Source organism: Mobula birostris, chromosome 5, assembly GCF_030028105.1.
Source record: "Mobula birostris isolate sMobBir1 chromosome 5, sMobBir1.hap1, whole genome shotgun sequence".
NCBI lineage: Eukaryota > Metazoa > Chordata > Chondrichthyes > Myliobatiformes > Myliobatidae > Mobula > Mobula birostris.
The window spans coordinates 170,528,412-170,551,995 of record NC_092374.1 but is presented as its reverse complement, the minus strand read 5'-3'; the positions used below and the strand labels follow the sequence as shown (position 1 = coordinate 170,551,995).

The following is a 23,584-nucleotide window of genomic DNA, read 5'->3' as shown; positions in this document are numbered from 1 at the left end:
AAATATCCTGTATTATTTTACTTTCAGACCACGGAAATTCAATCACAATGCAAAGTAATTTATCCTGAGGAGTGTTTTTGTTTCTTTTCAAATTAATGTCACATTTATTTTTGACTTAAGTGAACAACTCTTCAATATGACATCTCAAACACAGTAGCCAAGTTCTCCTTGAATGCCTATTTTTAGATTATCTTTATCCACCCCCTTCAGAAATAAAGCATTTTCAATGAAAATACAGTTGAACAAATGGAAATGTGAGGGCCAGATGCTAACACAGTAAAAATCTACTGCTTTTTAGTCTTGAGATTTGACAGAGCAGAAATAAGAGTGCTCTGCAAACCCACTAACGACTGGTTGACATGCTGAACTAGATTAGATGCTTGAGTAACGAAACAAAATCCATTAAGTGGCAGACTTTAAAGCCATGGAGGATAATATCTGGGTACATAGGAAATGCAATCGACTTACTCCTGAACTAATATTAGAAATGTTACCAACACACATGTTCAAAAGCAGTAGAATGCAATTGGCAGGGGCAGTGAAGAATCATAGCCACAGAGTCATAGAGTGCACCATGTCCATACCAACCTCCTATTACCAGTCTACACTAATCCCATTTCCCACTTCGCCAGTAGCCTTGGTAATTCAAGTCCTTGTCTGGATAATTCCTATATGTTAGGAGAGTACCCACTACCACTGCAGTTTTTCCTGAGATAGATAATTCTTAACATTTACCACATTTTGGGTGAGGTTGTTTCTCCTTATTTCACAGTGTGACTGTGACCTCTAGTCCTGGACTCCTCAGCCAGAGGAAACATCTACCCCTGAAAGAATTTTTAATGTGTTTAAAAATGTTTGTATAATCTGTATTTTTTTTTTGTCTTTCTTATGGATGTTGTGTATCTGATGCTGTGCTGCTGTGAAATTTTGAGTTATTCTTCTTCACCACTCTGTTTAAAGAGAAATGAAGCTAAAATCATTGCCTGGGCTTGACCAGTGGAATCTCAGAAAATTTGCCTGGTCTTTAGTTTAATGATGATGGTGGGATCTTGCAATTCACACATCAACATCATCCAACATCAATCACAACAATGATCATGCTTCTTTCACTGTGAAACACTTATGAAACGTCATGAACACAAACACAGGACACAATAATCTTCAAACAAATCAAGACTGGTTTGCTCCTTTGAGTGTCCTTGGAGTTCTTGCATCTTCTGAGGTGACAACTCACCAAACAAACACAATAGGAGAGCTTCTGGTGCACAATCAAACAACTACTTTGTTCAGGAAAACATCTGGGTAAAGGAAGGCTTAAAAGTAATGGCTCGTTTATAACATGAGAGACTAGTTTATAGATTTTCCAGAGAGAACTTGGTGAGCAAAGGTATTGATCTCTTGCGAGGTCACAGATAAAAAGCAGCAGCAGCAGCAAAAATAATTCCAATTTGGGAATTCAGAAGAAATCTCTTCCTGCAGAGGGAGTGGTGAGAATATGGAACACTCTCCCAAAGGGAATGGCAAGCACAGTGATGTGTTTATGAGGAAGGTGCAAAAGGAAAGAGGAAGAGGGGGAGATGGAGAGGGATAGGAGACATGTGAGGCATCAACGCTGGCAATTCTACCGCTGAAGCATCAATTAACTAATTAATGGGTCATAAAATCAATGCTTGATTTGTCTTACTGGTTATTTCCCAAGCAAATCAAATGTAGATGAGTTGGATGGGAGACAACATAGTCAATCAGCTCAAGTATTAGAAACTCCAACTGTCAAAGTTCAGATAAAGAAAGGGATGCCAAGGGCATGCTAAGGTTTCCTGGAAATTCTGATGTGTACTGAGTGCCAAGTACTGAGCGAGAAATGGTGAATGTTTCTCCAAAGTCTCAAATATCACATTACAAAAAATAATCACCATTTAAAAATGCTTTCAGGCCCTCTTGTTTGCACATCTGACATTTGGGATCTTGGGGAATACATAAACTCTACCTTTTATTATAAAGTCTAACATGCAGAATGCTGAGGACAAATTTGTAGATAGCAAACTCCCAAAACAGCAAAATGTGATAATGATCCGATCATCTGCTTTGATGAAGGACAATTACAGGCCGGAACCATCAGAGGACCTGAACAGAAAACCAGTTAGAATGGAGGAAATAGCGATACTGTTATTGTACAGTTCTCCAGCAAATCAGTCAGTGGCAAAACAAAACCAAAACTGTTCAATTCTAATGTGCCTCATTTTGTAATGAAACAGAAATGCAAAGTATCCTGAATCAAGTATGTTAGTATAGCTGAAAACCAAAACAGTCTGCACTCAAGGCTCACAACCACTTCCTCAAATGCAATTAGGTAGAGGCAATAAGGACTAGCTTCTTTGTCAAATTACATCAAAACATTAAAACGTACCGTGAAAATGCATCAAATCAAATCAGTGAGGACCTTGCTTGGGGGCAGCTGCAAGGGTTACCATGCTTCCTGTGCCAACATAGCATGCCCGCAACTCTCTACCTTTAATTGTATATCCATGGAGTGTCAGAGGAAATTAGAGCACCTGGTCATGGGGAAATGAACAAACTCCTTACCGACCTCGCCAGCTCTATCCGTAATGCCCACATTCCTATCCAAAGAAATAAATCATGTGAGTTTCAAAATGAAGTGCATTATGATGAGGCATCAAAATACTGCACCGAGTAGGAACCCGGAATTCATCGGGTAAAACAGTATTTAATCTGCCTTGTTGTTTGACAGAGCCACATCAGTTTCACTTGGATCATAAGAAACGTATACAGGGAAAGGGAACTTCAGATATACTAGACTGTGGATTCAAACTGTATGGTTATGCATTCTGCCAGTTATTGCAGAATCCAAACTACCTTCCAGTCCAGAATGTTTGCACCATCAGTAAATTAAAAAATTAAAAAATAATTGCAGATGCTAGCAATCTGCAATAAAACAGAAAATACTATAAAACCTCAGCAGACCAGGTAGTATCTGTGAAATGAGAATCCATTGTTGAGTGTTGACCATTCACTGTTGAGTTTTTATTCCAGCATTTCTGTTTTTATTGAATATCCAGGGAGGACTGTACTGCATGAATACTTACTTTCAGATAAGATGTTAAATGAAAGTTTTTTGCCTGCTTGCTAAGTGGATGAAAAAAGATCTTCAAAATATTATTCTGAAGAGTGTGGAGTTGCACATTGCTTTTTATGGGCACTTGCTGTGCCCAAGTTGGCTGTTGCCTTTCCCACTTCTCCGAAGTGACTCACCATGCATGAAGCGCCAAAGCTTACTTTTTAACTTGTGTTAATTTATTGTGGCGGTATTTATGTGGTGTGTATAAATTATATATTCCGTTATGCATTATCTGAAAGAACGTTGTTTCGTTGGACGGTGTACATGTATACAGTTGAAATGGCAATAAACCTGAACTTGAATTTTAAAGTTCTCCCTCACTGGGCTGCACAGCATGAGGACATAGTGTGGATTTGAATGTGCTAGAGAGATATTATCCCTTCTTTCTTACAGAATGAGCCTTCAGTCCACCTTCAAAAATCTCCTGGCATTATTTCCTGAAAATTAAAAGAATCGGCAAAATCTTGATGCATCTGCAGCCCATATTCAGTAAGTATGGGCATAGCAACCAAAAGTAAAATAGCACTAAAATGGCGGCATGGTAGCATAGTGGCTGCAAAACGCTTTACAGTACCAGCAGCCTGGGTTCTGGGTTCAATTCCCGCTGCTGCCTGTAAGGAGTTTGTACATTCTACCAGTGGCCACGCAGGTTTCCTCCGGGTGTTCCGGTTTCCTCCCACAGTCCAAAGACATACTGGTTGTAAATTGTCCTGTGATTAGGCTAGGGTTAAATCCGGGATTGCTGGGCAGCGCAGCTTGAAGACCCAGAAGGGCCTATTCCACGCTGTACCTGAATAAATTTTCACAAAAATATTCTCCTGGCTTTCGGATCAGTGTTCAGTGCTACTTTATATGGTCAAATAAAAGTTAGACTGGTTTTGGCAGTTTTCATTTACATATAATTACAGCTTTATATGAATATGACAAGTGGAAACTCTCAACGATGGCAGGCAGCACAGACTGCTGGGCCCCCTCCCGTGATACTGGATGACAAGATGCGGCACAAACTTCATCTCCTGCTAATTAAACGAATCAATTAAGCGACTATTGTTGCAACTGTGTAACTGATGTTCTATAGTGGCAATAACAACCCCACAGGGAGGTCATTTACTACATTAAAATGCTGTCCTCCACAACTCCATCTGATATTAATAGAAACTGTTATTTGTGCCGTGCTGACATATCGGGAACAAAGGCAAATTATGGAAATGGGGAGACGAAGATCAACCCAGTATGAAATCTGGTTCAAGTCTCAGACCTCCAAGGGAATATTCAGTGGAATTCCAAAGTTCCCCCAAAGTTCCTTACCAGAACTAAAATATCCATCAACACAGCTACCTCTTAAGACACTAAGCAAGGGTCAGATATTTGCATGCTATCCTGCTAAGCTAATATAATTCAACAAGACAAATTATCATATTAAATTTACCCTCCTGAGTTAAACTGATTGAGTTTCAAATTGTTTTTGAGGTTTGTCATTAGTTTATGCTAAAGCTTAAATGTGGATAGAGAGATTTAATTGCACCGCTAGCCTGGGTCACAGGGAACACACAGCATTTTTGCATGGTAAAATAACTACCCATCCAAAAACATTGCAGTTAATTTTGGGAAGGAAGTGCAGCTTATTTATATAGAGTATTTTTTAAGGTTTAGGAATGAACGTTCATAAATAACTTATCACCAGTGATTATGCTCCTTCAATAAACAGTTGATGGGGTCCTGGCTAATGAGGAAATTACTTAAGAGGTAATGTTCTCAGGAATCACATCGAGTCTTATTGCACTTAATCAGTACAGATGAGCATTGGTGATGGGAACAGTTCTGATAAAGACATCTCCTCAACGACATCCCAATTAATGGGCCTCAACTATAGCACAATACTCTAACGTATAGAATGTCCTTGCCACACAAAATGATACAATTAACAGCAGTACACTCCTGGGACAAACTGTTTGCTCAAATAGGTTGAGCCTCTGACTCCCAAGAAGAATTTTGTAAATCAGCTCCCAAAGCTGCACATCACTGACTGGTCTACTCGGCTGCGCCAGTATGATCAATTCTTCAGGCGCTCAGCTAAACTGGGCACATCCTGAGCAATCTGCTTAAAATACAGAAAAGAAAATATACATACATAAACAGAATTTACTGACCAGCATCTCAACCCTTTCCTTATAAAAATCTAATGTCAGTAATCTACAGTACAGGCAGGTTATATTCAGTACAGAATTCTTTTTTGTAGACAGTACTACCGAAACACATGTGCTCAATGGAACTGTGTGTTGATGGGCATCACGTTTTAATATCAGCTTTTGAAAGTGCTTGGGTTGATAGGCTACTTGCCTCTAGTTTGGGGTCTGTTCCACTTTGGACACTGGATCAACAAACCCAGAATATTCGGGTGCAGTACACAGCAGTGGTGAAAGTGTTGGACTAATATGGCAAAATGAAGCTTTTGTCTGCTGCGATTTAGGTGATTTGAAAAAAAATCAGTCCACTGTTTTGATGAGTGGGAGTTCTCTTCAGTGAGCGGGTCAATATTTATACCTCAAATAACTTCAAAAAATAAACAAATTACTTGGTCATCATCTCGGTGTTGTGTGTGGGAGCTTGCTGCTTGCAAAAACACTACTGTATTTGCTGTGTTACAACAGTGGTTGCACTCTCTCAGTGGCTGTGAAGATGTTCTCAAAGGAATGTGAAAGCTGCTTTTGAGATACAACTTCGTCCATTGATCTTTTAACACACTGAACAAGAAGTAAACTTGAATGTGTGATGCTTTCCAGCAGTGGGAGCTACTCCTGGCAATGTATAAAAAATATATTGGCTTGTTTGCTTTTTCACTGACTAGAACGGTGCAACGTATGCTCTTTCTGCCAAGATCAATAACTTGGTCATGTAGAAAACCACAGACTTGAATTCCATGCCGTCGTGCATTGGAGCATCACCTTAAGTTCAAACAATTAAAGCAAGCATTTCTAAATCTTGATCATGTCCTACAAAAGTATGGGCCCATCCTCAACCTTCCTGCATAGGAAGGCATCACAAAATCTCAATAGAGAAGGGAATAATTCAGACCATTAAGCTATCCAGTTAATTCCAAGCTTCCCCAGACTTCTCACAAATTAGACTTTTTCAATTATTTATCCAAATCTACTTTGAAAACTCCTGCTAAGTCTGCTTTCAGTCTGCTGTGATCAGGATACGCTGCCAGTCTTTATTGGCAGCTTAATCCAATCACAACAATTCACTGCCTAAGAAAATTCCCCTCCTTTCCCCTTTGGCTTTTCTGCCCATCCACTTCATTCCCTGTTCTTGGATCACCTACCCTCTGCCCCTTGTTTCTCCTTATTTACTCCATGAGACCCCCTCAAAGTTTTGAACTCCTTTATAAAATGTACTACTGAGAAGTGGGAATAGGTTCTCAAGCAATGTTCAGTATTGTTTGCTGGATAATTGTAAATTAGAAAAGGATATTAATAATGTGGTGGGAGACTATTGATAATACAATTGCTCAACTCCCATCTCAGAGCACCCTGCTGTAATAATCTCTCTCATGACCAGAAATTCCAGTGTACAATTTCTCATAAAAATAGATAATTTTTCCTTATTAATCTTCTGAAGACATTATAGTAGTGATTAAAACAAAGATTAAAAACTGATACTTCTGTGTAATGTAAAAACTGTATAAAACAGAAAAGAAAATTCCACAACTGCAGTTGTCATTTCCACCTCTGATTGGTTAGGCATACCGAGATGATTTAGTATTCTTGATTATGTTGACCTGTTTTATCAATAAGCTCTTTCAAAGCAGCAGCATCATTCATGATATGTAGATACCCTTAAGTAGGATTAAAGTAGCTGCAGTTGAAAATTCTATTTAAGAGCTCTCCTGAATAATAGATGAGCAGTGGCAGAGGATCATAGGACACTATCAATTTGCCTCAGGGAGTTGGATCCAAGCCCCGTTCACACCAATGGATGAAAGTCTTATAACAAACGGCAATTAAGGATGTCAATTGGAATAATTTCTGCTACTACTCTCCGAAGACATGATTCCACTCTACAAAGCTGCCCATCCTTTGGCATAGAGCTGGCAATGCAATTCATTTGTTTATACTGAAAATGAATGCCGCACACATGCCCTCCTCCAGTTAATGACGATCCTCGTCATTAGGATCTAAAACTCCCTAAGTGATGCACATACACAGCAGGTGTGCCAGCGGAGAAAGGCACCTTCTCATACAACCAATTCAGGCAAATGGCACAGCTGCAACGACTGAAAAGTAGTAAAGTTTAAAGAAAATCACACGGGTGTTTTGGTGGACGTACAATCTGCCACTTTCCACTTAAGCCTCAGCGGAGATTGGACGAACATTCACGATGGTGGCTGGGTGACAGCTGGCTCCACACCGGAACTATCTTCTCCACTCCTGTTTAATCGGTCTCTCTCGTTTTCTCCCATATTCTGAGTGTATCCATTTTGCAATTTCAGCTTTGACAGCTACTCAGCAATACACTGCTTTGCGTCAGAATGTGATCTGCTCCCTTTCAGCAGAAACCCTGAGCTTGGGCTCCCTAGTTACTGACTAAAAATAAAAAGGAGAAACAAAACAACTAGTTCCAGTTACTTCAAGGGTTTCCAACCTTTTTTATGCCATGGACCCCTACAATTAACTGAGAGGTCCATTTCGCATTCGTGAGGTTTTCCATTAGACTGATCCCCCTCTCCAGATTCAAATTCATGTATTTATCACACGTACATCGAAACAGTGAAGTGTGTTTCACCGATGAAACTAAGGATGAGCTGGGGGCAGCTTGCAGGTACTGCCACAAATACAGGCACCATTATAGCATACCCACAATACTCAGCAGAACAACCAGAACACACACAACAAGTAACACCACAACAACAGCAAAACAAGCCCCTTTTCTCCCTCTCACTCATCCACACAGACAGCCTTTTAACCCCAGATTAGGCCTCCAGCTTCATGGGCTTGCAGACCATGGACCTGTACCTTCCCCAGAGGAGCTCAGGTTCATAGACATAGAGCTTCGGCCATCAGGCTTCGACTTCCGGACTTCCGATCGGCTTTTAGGCTAGATCTTCAATTGGCCCCAGGACTAGCCAATGACTCCAAGACTCACCAACTCGCATATGTAGGAGATCACTAATCCCTGTGCCTCCTAGTCATACGGGCATCTAATCCTGGGACCTGCTAGCTGAGGGCAATCATCCACAGCCCCCGACATCCATCGATATCCTTCATCACATATTCACATTGTTAGCCTTCAAGCATGGAACAGAGGCCTAGATTTCAGATACCCTACATCCCACTTTCACATCCCTGGCCTTCAAGTGCGAAACAGAGACCTAGACTCCCTCCAGATATCCTTCACATCTTTCATCATAACCCGACCCTTAACTCCCCTCTCTGTCTCCAAAACTATCCCTATTAGCATAAAAAAATAAGTAAGTCTGAACCACAACCTCGCAAAATCTTGACTGGAAGATATTTCCACTCGACCCCATGTTGATTTTCCTTGTAGCGTTTGAATGTCTTTTCAGAATCTTTAACCATATTGGCTTGGTACCTATTTCCCAACAGACTATTTCCGTTTTATAAAAAAAGAACTGAGATTTATCATTCATCCACAACTCTGTTGCCAGTATCCTAATTCTTACTTATGCAGCACTCCTGAACTCATTAACAAGCACAGGTCTCTGCTCCCTAATAAACTTCTAAAATTCTCATCCTCGCTTCCAAATCCCTCTGTGACTTCAACCTTCCCTAACTCCCCAATATTCTCTCGCCCTGGATAGATCATCATTCCTTCATTTCTGACTTTGGGGATCCTAAATAATCAACACTTGGTTGTGCTGTTAGCTGCCTCCGCCCTTAATCCTTCAATTCCTTTCCTGAACCTTTGTACCCTTTCTTTCTCTTTAAGATGACCTTTCAACTTTTTCAAGTCAAGCCTCTGCTGGACAGTATTATTAGCTCTTATGTCAAATTCTATGACATTACACTATTGTGAAGCTTCCTGGGTTCCTTTCATTAAACATTTTAAAGAAGCACAAGTTTTTGCATTGGTGTCTATTTCCCATGTTATCTCCCATCTAGGTTGAAAGAAATCCAAGTTATTAAAATAAGAAACTGTTAAGAATGGTCTAAAATTGGTTTAGACAGAACATCGCTGCTGTATTAAGTAACACTCAACTTTGAGAACCAAAAAGCATTTGGGAACCTACAAATTGTTCCATTCCTTCCTTATCACACTGTTTATATTCCATACCATTCACTATATACCTCTTGATTAGCATTGCTATAATGTCAAACTGGGATGCTTGCAAAATACTGGCTCCACAAGAGCCTGCCCTCTGAACAATGCTTTTAAAAATGCCAATATCAATTTGGAACAGAACTTGGATCGTGATGAGCTGCACATAGTAGGCTCATTTGAGAGAAATGTCAACTCGGTTTCATTATTAAGCTGTCAATGTAAATAGGCTACGAGATTTAATCATGTAAATGAAAATGGTGCGTGACTGCAGTGGGGGGTACCCTTTTCGGAATGGGTCAAGTAACATTATAGGACCAGCACAGGAGATGCTCGAACCTGCATGCAACTTGCACTTTACCTGACCTAAGACTAGTTGATGCTGTCACTACAGAGAGTAAAGCTGTTTCATTCTCCAGCACAATTAGTCCTCAACATAAGCACCAATGTAGAACAATATAAAATACAACAAACAGAATTAATAAAAAAACACTATTAACTGAGTGTTGCTATTTTACTAGCCAACAGAAAATGACAATGGGCATTTATTGCTTTAGGAGCTAGATTATGCATGGCTCTGCATATAACTATGACCACTACTTAGGATAACAAACATCAAATATTTCAATGGAACTCTTTTAAATATGCATTACTTTTCCCACTAGGAGACATATTAAAGGCCAGTAGCTGAGCAACTCCATTTCTGCAAGTGTCACTAAACACACCGCTGAATACATGGACATGCATAGCACAGAAATAAACCTCGCTCAGTCCAAATGGTCAATGCTCGTATTTGGGTAAATAAATAAAGACTCCTTCAGTTTCAGAAAGAGGAGTTGACCACTCGGCCCTTCTAATCAATATAGTAAGGCCACACCTGATCAACTTCATCAACTTCCTGCCCAATCCCAATCCTGTCAATTCTCAGGATCGAAACAGATTTCTGCCTTGAATTCCTGAGCACCTACATTCTCCTGAAATACGACATTCCAATGGTTGACAACAATATGCGTGAAAGGATTCCTCCTCGTCTCAGTCCTGACTCCTTTTCCTGAGATTGCGCCCCTAACTCCTCACTCCTAGTCAGAGGGCATGAAACAGCCTCCCTATACTTGTGGTATTCACCTACTTGTGGAATCTCATAGATTTCAATTAGTTAATCTCTCCGTCGCTTAAACTTAGCAAAGACCTGTCCTGTTCAATCTCTCATCCTCACAGGACAACTTCCTCATTCCAAGAATCAAACTCTAAGACCATAAGCCATAGGAGCAGAATTAGGTCATTCGGTTCATCAAGTCTGCTATGCCATATCATCATGGTTGATTTATTATCCTGCTCAAACCCATTCTCCTGCCTTCTCCCCATAACCTTTACTAATCAAGAACTTATCAGCCTCTGCTTTAAAAATCCCAGTGACTTGGCTTCTGTGGTTATCTGTGGCAAAGAATTCCACAGTTCACCACGCTCTGGCTCAATAGATTTCTCTTCATCTCTGTTCTAAAGAGACTTTTCTGAGGCTGTACCCCCTGGTCCTAGACTCTCCCACTACTGGAAACATCCTCCCCTTGTCCACTCCATGCAGGCACAATATTCAGCAAGTTTCATGAGATCCTCTCTCATCTTTCTAAACTCCAGCGAGTACAGGCCAAGAGCCATCAAACACTCCTTATATATTAACCCTTTCATCCCCAGGGTCATTCTCATAAGCCACCTCCGTACCTTCTCCAAGGCCAGCACATTCTTCCTTAGATATGGGGCCTAAAACTGTTCACAATACTCTAAATGTAATCTGACCAGCCTCAGGATTACACTCTTGCTTTGATATTCCTCACACTTATACTTGCTGCTTTATGCATACATGAGTAGTCTTATTGACACCTTCCTGCAGACTGTCATTGGAGGTAGCATGTAGGGTACAGGTTACCAGCCATTCTTCATTGTTTGTGATATTATTGAAAATGCCCAACAGCATCATGGAAGCATCTTTGCCTGAAGAACTGCTGCAGTTCACTACCATCATCTCAAGGGGAAAATAGTGAATAAATTAGGCTAGTCTCACCAATCATACCCAAATCTTTCAAAAATTAATAACAAAATATAGCTGAACTACTGCTTACCACTGTCCCAAGGTATTGAATCTTCATATTTCCGGCTGCATCTCGATAGAGGCACTGTAAAGAAAACACTTTATTACAATATGCAAATTCCCAGAGGATTGAAATCAATTACTGTTCAGCAAACCAATTATCCAATAATCCTTTGAGCTCGGCAAAAATAATCTGTTTATATGAGACTGAACTCTCTATTCTTGTCACAACACGTAGTAATAGTTATACTGAGACATATCCTAAAGCTCGTACTCAAAAAATATTCATTACTTCTTTAAAGATGAACGTCAATGGTAATAAAAGAAATCCAGTACAGACTGGTTTCCCACAGTATAAATAACAAATTCAAGAGAAAAATATTTCACCAGCAAACAGATTCAACAACATCAGAGAGGTACATGCAGGTTGCAAAGAACCCAGAATGCTATAAAATGGCACCCGCAAAAGGAATAATATGTTGTACACAGTGACAGAAAGTACTTCAACCAATAAACAGCCAATTAATTCCAAATACTGGCAAGAATCATTCAGCACAGTGGAAGCCAATCCTGTCTGTGTTCTAAAGCCTCTGGCCATTGACCAGTCTGTTTCTGGAATGATTTCCACTGAATTGAAAGCCTTCCTGATGTTGACCATGACTGTGGAATCTTCCCTTAAACTTTTCCACTCAAATGAGATCAACCTGAATTCTAATGATGGCAACATGACTTGTTGCACTTCACCGCCGGCCAGTGACAAATGGCATAAACAACATGACAATGTGCTGGAGGAACTCAGCAGGTCGAGCAGCATCTGCAGGAGGAGAGAATCTGTCAATGTTTTGGGATTTGATGTGGACAGCATACACTCATGTGGTCTCCTGCTGTCGTAGTCCATCCACTTCAAGGTTTGGCACGTTGAATATTCAGTGATGCTCTTCTGCGCAGCAATGTTGTAACAGGTGGTTATTTACGTTACTGTCACCTTCCTGTCAGCTTGAATCAGTTTGGCCATTCTCCTCTGATCTCTCTCATTAACAAGTCATTTTCAAACCACCCAGTCTGGCATCAACAATCATTCCATGCTCAAAGTCACTTAGATCACATTCCTTCCCCACTCTGATGCTTGGTCTGAACACTAACTGAACCTCTTGACTATGTGTGCATGCTTTTATGCGCTGAGTTGCTGCCACATGATTGAATGATTAGATATTTGCATTAATGAGCAAGTGTACCTAATAATGTGGCTACTGGAAGTATTTAGGCTATGTACAAGGAAACAGCATTAGCATTTCACGTCCAAAAGTTAGTGACTTACAAACTGCACAGTGGCTCACAGATCGCAGAGACCTGGGCTCAATCCTGACCCTGGTGTTATCTACGTGTAGTTTGCACATTCTTTCTGTGACTAGTGGGGAATCCCCAGGTACTCTGGCTTCCTCCACATCCAACACACGGTAACGAAAGAATCAGTTATAGAACAATACATCAGGGATATGACCCAATGAGGTATGCCAACACATTGTCCTTCCAATTCAGCTCATATCCCTCCAGCCAGTCCCCTCCATGTCCCTATCCACATGCTTCTTAAATTTTACCTGCCTTAACAACTTCCTCTGGTAGCTCATTTCCTGTGTGAAAAAAATCGTCCCTCAGGTCTCCTTTTAAATCTTTCCCCCGTCACTCTAAATTTCAGCCCCCTAGTTTTGGACTTCCCTACCCTGGGAAGAAGATTGTCAAGCTCCACCTGATCTATGCCCCTCATAATTTTAAACACATCTCTAAGATCATCTCTCATTCCCCTATGTTTCATGAAATAAAGACCTAGCTCGGCCAACCTATCACTATAAGTCAGGTCCTCTCGTCCTGGCAATGTTATCGCATTTCTTCTTTGTACTCATTCCAATTGGCTCACGCCTTTCCTATAACAGGCTGACTAAAGTGTGCACAGTTCCCCAAGGGTGGCACACCAATGACTTGAACAACTGAAACACAATGTCTCGACTCAAAGGAGTCGATAGCATAGAGAAACAATTTCCTCGAGGGGCGAGTCTGGACAAGGGGTCTGATCCTTACAAGGTGCTGCCTGGTTGCTCACAGCTGATGTCAGGAAGCTCTTCCTCACACACAAGGTGTTGGGAATCTGTAACTTGCTTCTCTCCAAAAATTCCTGTTCTCCAGAGCTAACAGAAAATTCTGATAGACCCACATCGACAATTTAATACTGTAAAAAGGTCTGATGGACCAAATAACCTCTTGCTGTTCCTAACCAACACCAAAGTTTCCCGGATCAGTCCCAGCCACCTCCAAGGTATCACTGTGTGTCAGATGTTGCCTCAGTTCAAACGGTAATGATTTCTCTAATTGTCCTCATTCATCTCCCCTTAGATGCACTCGTTCGGAAAGATCTATGATCTACCAGAAAGCGCAAACACAAAGAAACCTGCAGGTGCTGGAAATTCAAGCAACACACATCAAAGTTGCTGGTGAACACAGCAGGCCAGGCAGCATCTCTAGGAAGAGGTACAGTCAACGTTCCGGGCCGAGACCCTTCATCAGGACTAACTGAAAGAAGAGCTAGTAAGAGATTTGAAAGTGGGAGGGTTAGGTTAGATTAGTTAGGGTTAGGTTAGATCCAAAATGATAGGAGAAGACAGGAGGGGGAGGGATGGAGACAAGAACTGGACAGTTGATTGGCAAAAGGGATATGAGAGGATCATGGGACAGGAGGCCTAGGGAGAAAGAAAAGGGGGAGGAGGGGAAAGCCCAGAGGATGGGCAAAGGGTATAGTGAGAGGGACAGAGGGAGAAAAAGGAGAGAGAGAAAAAGAATGTGTGTATATAAATAAATAACGGATGGGGCACAAGGGGGAGGTGGGGCATTAGTGTAAGTTTGAGAAGTCAATGTTCATGCCATCAGGTTGGAGGCTACCCAGATGGAATATAAGGTGTTTTTCCTCCAACCTGAGTGTGGCTTCATCTTTACAGTAGAGGAGGCCGTGGATAGACTATCATAATGGGAATGGGACGTGGAATTCAAATGTGTGGCCACTGGGAGATCCTGCTTTCTCTGGCAGACACAGCGTAGGTGTTCAGCGAAACGATCTTCCAGTCTGCATTGGGTTTCAGCGAGACGTCGGCTGGGGTGATATACTGCGGACAGTCCTTCCAGGTGAGGCGACACTTCACCTTGTGAGTGGGCTGCGGTGATATACTGCATCCGGTGCTCCCGATGTGGCCTTCTATATATTGGCGAGACCCGACGCAGACTGGGAGATCTGAACAGTTAGTCCTGACGAAGGGTCTCGGCCCGAAACATCGAATGTACCTCTTCCTAGAGATGCTGCCTGGCCTGCTGCGTTCACCAGCAACTTTGATGTGTGTTGTCTACCAGAAAGCTCCTGTCCTCCACACGAACACGGACATTCCTTTCTGTCCCTTGCTCTCTTTGCAACTTAAAACATGCTCACTTTCTCAATTCTCATTGACATGAAACATTAACTCCACTTCTCTCCTTGAATTTGCTGACCAACCTGATGAGTATTACAGCCATTATCCGTTTTGATTTTAAATTTTCAGCATCAGCAGTCTTTTTGATTTTTTGCAAGTGATTACATGGGTTTAATGGCTGTAACTTTTGCCACCACTGAACTACAAGGTAGTTGATAGCTGGATGATAAGCCTAAGTGGTTGTTCTATTCTTAGTTCTTGCAATAAGATACTCAAGTTTAATGAACTGTACATTCTGCCACTTCTGGATTCATGCGTTACACTAAATGTTTGTAGAAGCATTGAAAAATTAAAGTAATATAGCATTTTTTTTTCAAAATTGCACAAACGTTAAAACAAATACTTGAAGCATTGAGATCTGCTTTAATTCATGAAATGCAGGTTAATTCAAGGGCTGCAGTTGCTATTATTTTCCACAAAGTAAGGTAACGATCAGAAGCAAGGAACAAAATAATTGCCAGCATGTTCAGTGTACACTACTCCAATGCAAATTAACACAGTGTAGTCACTGAGCAGATCAGCAGTCAAAATATTTTCACCCTCATTATTTTGTTTTGCACTCATTTTTAAAGACCATTTAAAAGGGCTCCTCTAAAGAAGTGGAATTCTATTCACAGTATTTCCTTTGTGAACGCTTACTTAATTAACACAGGGCAGGAAAGCGATCCCATGTTTTATCACTGTGATGTCGCTAAGCGTTTAGCTATGAAATGTTCTGAATTCTTACATGACAAAACTCAATAAGAACAGAAAAAAAGGCGTTTTTTTCAGTGATGCTCAGCTGTTCTGCGTACTCAGCTTATTGACTGAGCTCGGCTGCATTTATAACCAAGTAAGTGTCCTGATGAGGGAATGCTGCACTGTCAGACGTGCTTTTCCAAATGAGACATTAAATTGGGGCCCTGGCTGTCTTGGGATACAAAAGGCTGCAAGAAATTGCAGAGCTCCCCCAGTGTCCCGGCCAGGATTTGTATCACCAGAACATTAACAGTTCACCTGCTACCAACACGTTACTATTTGTGAGTGGACGGGGTGTCCAGGGAGGGGTAGCACCTCTGCTGAAGGTGCTTGTCATATCCATTCTGGGACAGCCCAATCACCTTTGGTCCCCACCGGATACTCAGCTCTCACCTGTGGCTCCAAGTGGATGTTTACATGCGACCTTGGCCACACAGGTGGGTCAAACCAGGTGAGGGTAGCTGGTGGCCTCATATCCCGGTGATTTAGGGATATGCCAGCCCCAGAATGCGAAGTCACTTCAGGCAGGCTGGGCAGATGAGATCTACAGTGAGATCCAATGGCCAGGAAAGTGGTACTGCAATGGTCTGTAGAGAGCAAAGGGCACGACAGGCACAGAAGAAATCATAGTCGTCCAGTGCAACCAAGGAGGACCCCAGTTTGTGATGCTTGTTTGTACCACTGGACTTGGACTTCTGAGGTCAAGAGAGTGGAACTGCCCGGGCACAACAGCTTTTCCTCTTTAAAAACTCCCCCACACAGGTTTTCTGTCATCTTCAGACTTGGCAGACAACCACCACCACAACTATTTGCTGTGTGCAAATTGCTACTGCATTTCTCACACCTAAAACAGTGATCTTACCTCCAAATGGAACTGCAGAAATTCAAGTCCTTCCTTTTTTCCCCAATCCAACAGTGATAAATCTCAGCCTCTTCCCAAACTATTCCACATGATTTCATTAAACAATTGGCTTAAATCAGGTACAGCCTTCCCTTTGAGTCCATGTCCCTTTTCCTGACCATAGAAATTTAAAGTAGGTGCAACACCCAAACTGCGTGATGAACACAGCAAGTAGGGCAGCAAATTAACCAATTTCCCCCAGGAACAATAAAGTATGTCTATGACTATGTGAGGGGGGAACTAGGCAATTAACATTTCAGTTCAAGATCCTTCATCAGGACTGGGTGAATGTCCATTTCCCTCCATAGATGCTGCCTGACAATCTGGGTTCCTTCAGCACTATCTGTTTTGCTCCAGATTTCCAGCAGCTGCAGTCTTTTGTGTCTCCAAGGCTAAAGCATAATTTGTTTGCAGTGCTCAGGAGTAAGTGATAAGAGTAAAGAAGTTTCTCTGTTTTGAAGGGAGAGTTCAGGACTAGTGAACAGAACCCAAAGCTGAGCCAGGCTGTCCAGGAAAGGAACTGAAAAACAGTACCTTTACATATAGGTACTGTTACATACACACACTGTATGCACAAACAAAACACGTACAGTATTTCACAAAGGATCACAGACACAGAAGGTAGACTATTTCTCTTTCCCACATGCTGCCTGACCTGCTGACATTTTCCAGCATCTTCTGTTTTTTGTCTTCACACAGAGGGTGTGTGTGTGTGTGTGTCTGCACATTCGTACGCTTGTGCATGTATATTTATATGTGTTTGTGCACATGTGCGATGCGGAGACAGTCGTAGAAGAAGAGATGAAGAAGAATCAAAGTAACTATAAACAGAACGAGTTATTCACAAAGACCTCTACGGACTGCATGTTTACACTGGCTCCTTCCTATATTTTGTTTTAACCTTACTGAAGGCGGAGGGGACTGGGAAACATTAGTACATGCAGTGATGCATTTCCATTTATGACAACTGCTTTGCCAGGAGAGCACCGTAGATCCTGTCCATGTCAAAGAAGGGAAAGAAGGGGAAATATTGGGCGGGAAATCAACCTTAGTTTGTCCCTGGATAAAGACAGACGAGATCAGTGACATTCCGAGGCTTCCCAGAGAAAGTCCAGCGCTAGAAACCCTGGGCAGGGAGAAAACCAAGTGTTGGAATTGCAGCACAATAGAAAGGACGGAACAGAATCCTGCCAGGGGAGCTTGCTAAAAATTAGACTTCACTTTGCATAGTTAAAAGTCTTGATAGAGAAAAACACACAAATACTAACCCACAGCTTGAGATCTTTGGTTCTTGCAGAGTGAATGGGATTCAATAAATTCATTATTTCAGCATATAAACCTAAACTCCTCATTCCAATTCACTGCCCACCAGGTTACCTTAGGGTTCGCTTTGAATGAAGAGGGTTTCATGTGACACTGCACACATTTTGTTTTGTGCTTTGGCTCTCGAAAATTAGTTCCACTTACTTGGGTATCAATGACCTATTCAACAAAATGCAGCAAGGGTACAATCAGCAGGATAGTTACTAGCTCCACTGTACGGACAGCGCTGGTCAAGGATGAGCAGAGATAGGAAGGGATTAAACAAACACTAAACAAAGGTGCCATTCACATAGCAGAACCACATGACACTTCTGTATGTTCCAGGTGAAGAAAGTATCAACTGTTGGGCCAAATTAAATTGCAGGCTGTTTGGGACAATTCATTATAAATGAGATAATTATACATAACATGATCTTTTCCATTTCCACCTCAGCCTCTATGTTGTTTTGGTTATAAGGATTCTTTAGTAAAACCACTGCCTTTGATACAAAGAATTCAAAACTCACTCGCTCAGCCAAACAATTACATTTATTTTAAAGCCGCAGTTAAATGGCCTGTTACATTCGTCACTGTGATTATGAAAGCTTAGACCAGTGAACTACTCAAGCCCGCTGGTATAGGACATCCCCAGCATGCGTTGGGCAAGATCATTCATGTTCAAACAGTGGCTGCGATCAATAGCTGCAATGTGATTGGGAACAAAAATGATTGCACTCAATTCTTTCGGAAAAGCTTCTACCCCTTCGTCATCGGATTTCTGAAAGGATAATGAACCTACCCATGAACTCTACCTTACTATTTTTGGTCTCTTTTGCACTACTTATTAAATTTATTTTGTTTCTTTATAGTATTTTTAAGTATTGCACCGTAATGCTGCTGCAAAAAAACACATTTCACAAGAAATGGTAAAGCTGATTCTGATACAAGAAACTTTGTTAATATTACTAAAAGTAATCTTGGACAAAGGAGGAGAGAGATGAGGGTAGAGGGAGAGGAAGGAAAGAGGAAGGAGATGATAAAAAAAGTATGGGTAAAGAAGAGGGTTTAAGGGAGTGAGGCATTCTGTGGGGGTGGTGTAATTAAGGACAAGGGAAAGGGAAGGATAGACATTAAGAAAAAAAAATTAAAGGAACCAGGAGCAACATACAAAGTTCTGGAGGAACTCAGCAGGCCAGGCAGCATCTGTGGAAGGGAATGGGCAGTTGATATTTTGGGTCGAGACCATTCATCTGGACCCTCCAGATTTGCAGTAGATGCAGTTTCATGTCTCTGTAGGATACATCTTGATTTCCTTTTTCAGGACCAACCCTGCAAACTTCCTTAGCAATCTCATATTTCAATAAGATGCGCTGTCAAAATTCCAATCAGTTTACACCCAACCTTTGCAATTCTTTCTTACAAGCCAGAATTAACAACATCATCAACCTTCTCTTGACTCTCTCCAACACAAAGGTATCTCTCCTTCAACAAGAACACCCCAACACTGTACTCAAGCCTCTCTCTGTCTTCTCAGCAATTTCCTGAACAGTAATGGCCAAGGTGGGGAGAGGGGAGGCTGAGTAAGGGAGGAGGAAGGATAAGATGTAAAAAGGTCAATATGAAAGGATATGCAAGGTGGGTTAAGTGTCGAAGAGAGGGCACAGTGGCAGATGGGGTTATTGGGAAGAGGTAACAGGACGGGTGGTGAAATGGGAGATGCAGCCTGATCAGCTGAACATTTCCCTTTTCTATTACAAGTATTTCCAATGAGACTCCTCTAGCATCCAAGTATCAAAAATTGATTCTATTTCATATTTGTTATGGGAAGATGGATTTCTGGCTGGTTCTTTGATCAGCATAGAGAACAGTTTATGAATCAATCAGCTGTAAGACAAGCTGAGCTACACGAGAGCATTTGCATCATTCACGGACAATGGTTCCTTCATACAGATGCTACAGTGCATGGAATAATAGCCATGGATTAGCCAAGAGACTTCAAATGCTAGAAAATAGTGCAACAGTCTGCTAGGGGAACTCACTGGATTGAGCAACATCTTTGGGGTGTTGAAAGGAACTGCCAATGTTTTAGGGCAAGTCCCTGCATCAGGGCTGAGAGTGGAGAATGAAGACAGCTGATATAAAGAGAGGGAGAGGGATGAGACAGAGGCCAGTAGGTGACTGGTGGACTGAGGAGGGTTGCAGGATGATGGGCAGGAAGAGCCAGGTATGGGAGGGGGCGGAATGAAGTTGGGAAACAGAGGCAGATGGGTGATTGATGAAGGCAGACAAAAACGGCAGATGGATCCAAGTTATCGGAGAGGAGGGTGAAGGTAGAGACAGCTGGGAGAGTGATAAGTGGGAACGCAAAGAGAGGAGGAATCTGACAAGTAATGAAGATGATAAGGAGAACAATTAGGAGAGAGGGGAAGGGCAAATGGAACCAGAACCATGTGGGAGAAGATGTGAGAGCACCCATGGGTAGGTGGATGGATCTAGAAGGAGGAGGAAGATGAACATGGGAAGAAGATCTACTGTTGCACAAAAAGTTTCTGAAGCATGAAGAACCGGTATTTTGCCTTCAAAGAATGAAAGGATTTGCTGGGATAGACTGCGACTGCGGTAGGCGTAGGGCTAGAAACACCCTGGCATAGCCTTAATATTCAAGTCCGTTTGTTCAGAGGTGTCAGGAAGCTCCTCTTCACACAGGGCAGTGGAAATATGAAGATTAAGAACTCTCTCCTCCTCAAATAAAAAACAGAGGACGCAGTTCAAGAGAAAAACATTTAACTGAAACTGCCAGATTTTTGTTTGGAAAGACTATTAAAGTTAGTGTTATGAAGACAGACAGATAGAATCAAGTTACAGATCAGAATCAGAATCAGGTTTATTATCACCGGCATGTGACGTGAAATTTGTTAACTTAGCAGTAGCAGTTCCACCAATGATGTAATTTACAGGCAAAGCCAGTAAGCTCTCTCCTCTTTCAGTCCAGATGAAGAACCACAATCAGAAATGTTGACAGCCCATTTCCCTGCACAGATGCTGCCTCACCCACTGTAGGCTGATCGGGACAGCTTGCTCAGGGAATCACTCCATAGTATTCTTCCAGCATCTTGCATTTTTGGCTGACAGTTTAAAATTCTCACTTGAACAATGCACGGTCAAAATGCATTATCCATGTCCAAATCTCAATAACAACCACCTTTTCTGAAATAAGGGTGAAGTGCACGTCCCATTTATATCGCAGTTAGTACCATCTTCGAAAATATCAGTCCCAATACTGAAAGACTACCTATTGTATATGATTATTTTACTGAGGAAAGCAATTGATATCTTGGACGACCTTGCATCTTTTTTTTGCAAAGGGAAGACAAAATATAGCTTTCTACCTCCCTTGCAGTTTCATAACGGAAGAACACACCTTAGGTAACATCCAAGGTTTTGACACACAAGTGTGTATGGCTTTGACTTGGATCATGCAAAATGTATGTGCAAGCCCCAAAAGAAATTCTTAGAGCTATCTAACACTAGTTCTACAGAACGCTGGTGCATTCCACACTCTGCTATAGAGATACATCCCATCCTACCTATTCCCCAGAGGAAGACTACAAAAGCAGCTCAAAGAACAACAGTCAATGATATCAGCTAAATTCCTTGCTGTTTTAGAACTTGCTAAGATCCCCTCTCCTGCGGATAGAAATCATAGCAGTTCCCTGGAACATCAAAGGCGTGGGTGGTTCTAAAAGACTGCTAGCTAATTCCAGAAAGGCTATCAAGAGAGCCAGTGTTTGCCTGCATTCCTTCCCAAGGTTATTTATTTACTATTCTCACTTAAAGCAGCTAATATGCAACAAGATAATCCAAGGCAAAAGTGCAGTTTACCTTCCTAGACTATGACATCATGGATGACTATAATTAAACGGGAACTTTCTTCTGAATTTTCCACACTTGGCTCTGACCAATAAACAGGCTAATTGTAACCATTTTCAGAATTCACTTTCTTAAAGTCTTGACATAATTAATTATTTCACCAAATTATTGAGATCATTTTCCGTTAAGACAAAAAATGCGTGTTTAATCTGAGGCTTTAATAACGTATGGCTACATGCAAAGTCCTGATGTCAGTGAAGCCACAGAGACCCTTTATTGCACGACATATTTTTAAAACCACATCAGTGGAACAACAGTATGGTGCTGCATTTCATGCTGTGTTAAGAAAACCAAGTATTAGCAAACTCCAAGTTAAAGGATCATTTCTCTCTTGCATTGCCTGAGTGGTGAATGCCCTTGTCAATTTTCCAACACATGAATCATATATCAACCATACATAGTACAAAAAAAAAGAAAGTGAATCTTGAACTGTTTTACATATTTCTGACACAAACCAAACATTTCAGCAGAAACTTCTTGCAGGGAGGAATACAATTGCAGTTTTGAAATGGTTTGTGTTTTCCTATCCTAAGTACATGTCTGTGGCTCTGCCTATTAGTAAGAAGGAAGTCTTCATTGTGCCTTTAGCAACCTCAGGATGATCAGGATTATATTGTACATAAAATCACAAGGGGCAAAAAGTGGATGGTCGCAGTTCTTTTTTCCCCCGCAGATAGGGAAGTCTAAAACTAGAGGACATAGGTTTAAGGTGAAAGGGAAAAATTTGAAAGGTACCTGAGGGGGAGGTTTTCATTTAGAGGATGGTTCACACATTAACAATGTTAAAAACACATTTCGACAGGCAAATGGATAGAAAAAGCGTGATATGAACTAAACGCAGACAAATGGGACAAGCACCGATAGACATTTTGGTCAGCATGAAAGAGTTGAGCTGAAGGGCCCACTTCTGTGATCCAACCTTGCCAATGAAGTATTTCTGAAGTGCAGTCACTGTTAGAAAGCAGCCAATATGATTGTAGGAAACCTTCACAAATGAGATGACGGACAGTTAATCTGTTTTTGGTGTGTTTGTCAAGGAATAAATCTTGGGTAGGATAATTTATCACCACAATAACTGCACTTTATTTCCAAATATTACAATATACTTTACTTGCTATATTAAGACAAGATTAAAAAATTATTGTTCATGATTAAATCTGACTATATTCTGCATAACACACATCCATCAACTATCTCACAATCAAATGCTAAGTAGCGAATATCAACAGTGGCTGAAATGTATTTTTTGTTAAAACAAACAAAGTCAGTTAACTGAATAGTGATTAAATAAATATACCTGAATGGTCCTTGGGGTTCCGTCAATGGTGACAGGCAACAAGGGTGACGCTAGGTTCCATTCACTGGTCACACTTAATGTCTTTCCATCAACCTCCACCTGTTGTGACACAAATAAGACTGTTACAGTGAAGACAGACAGTAAACAGATTCCCAAGTCCGCAACTGTGAACAAAGCAGTAGCCATTTTAAACAGATGGTAACCCAACAGCCTGTCATGTTTATTGCTTCTGCCGTAAAAGACAGGGCCCAACAACATAGTCCTGAAATTATCCCAAGAGATCAGCAATGGACCTTGGAACAGCTGCCTCTGGTTACGAAGGTTTCAAGCAATTTAAAGTAAGTAACAAATAAGCATTCCAGTTTTACACCTATGCTGAAACGTTACATTTACTGCAATTTAACGA

The 23,584-nt window shown here is 41.3% G+C and overlaps 1 protein-coding gene across 3 annotated transcripts in view; it reads right to left on the bottom strand.

Annotated features, from left to right (window-relative positions):
* The window catches only part of pcca (propionyl-CoA carboxylase subunit alpha), a 495,020-nt gene that overhangs the window by 101,250 nt on the left and 370,186 nt on the right, over positions 1–23,584 (bottom strand). For all 3 annotated transcript variants that reach the window (XM_072258848.1, XM_072258849.1, XM_072258851.1), the window contains 2 exons: positions 23,179–23,277; positions 11,533–11,586 (listed from right to left, as the gene is read on the bottom strand). In XM_072258848.1, the coding sequence (XP_072114949.1) occupies positions 11,533–11,586; positions 23,179–23,277 (153 nt within the window). The remainder of the gene's footprint in view (positions 1–11,532; positions 11,587–23,178; positions 23,278–23,584) is intronic.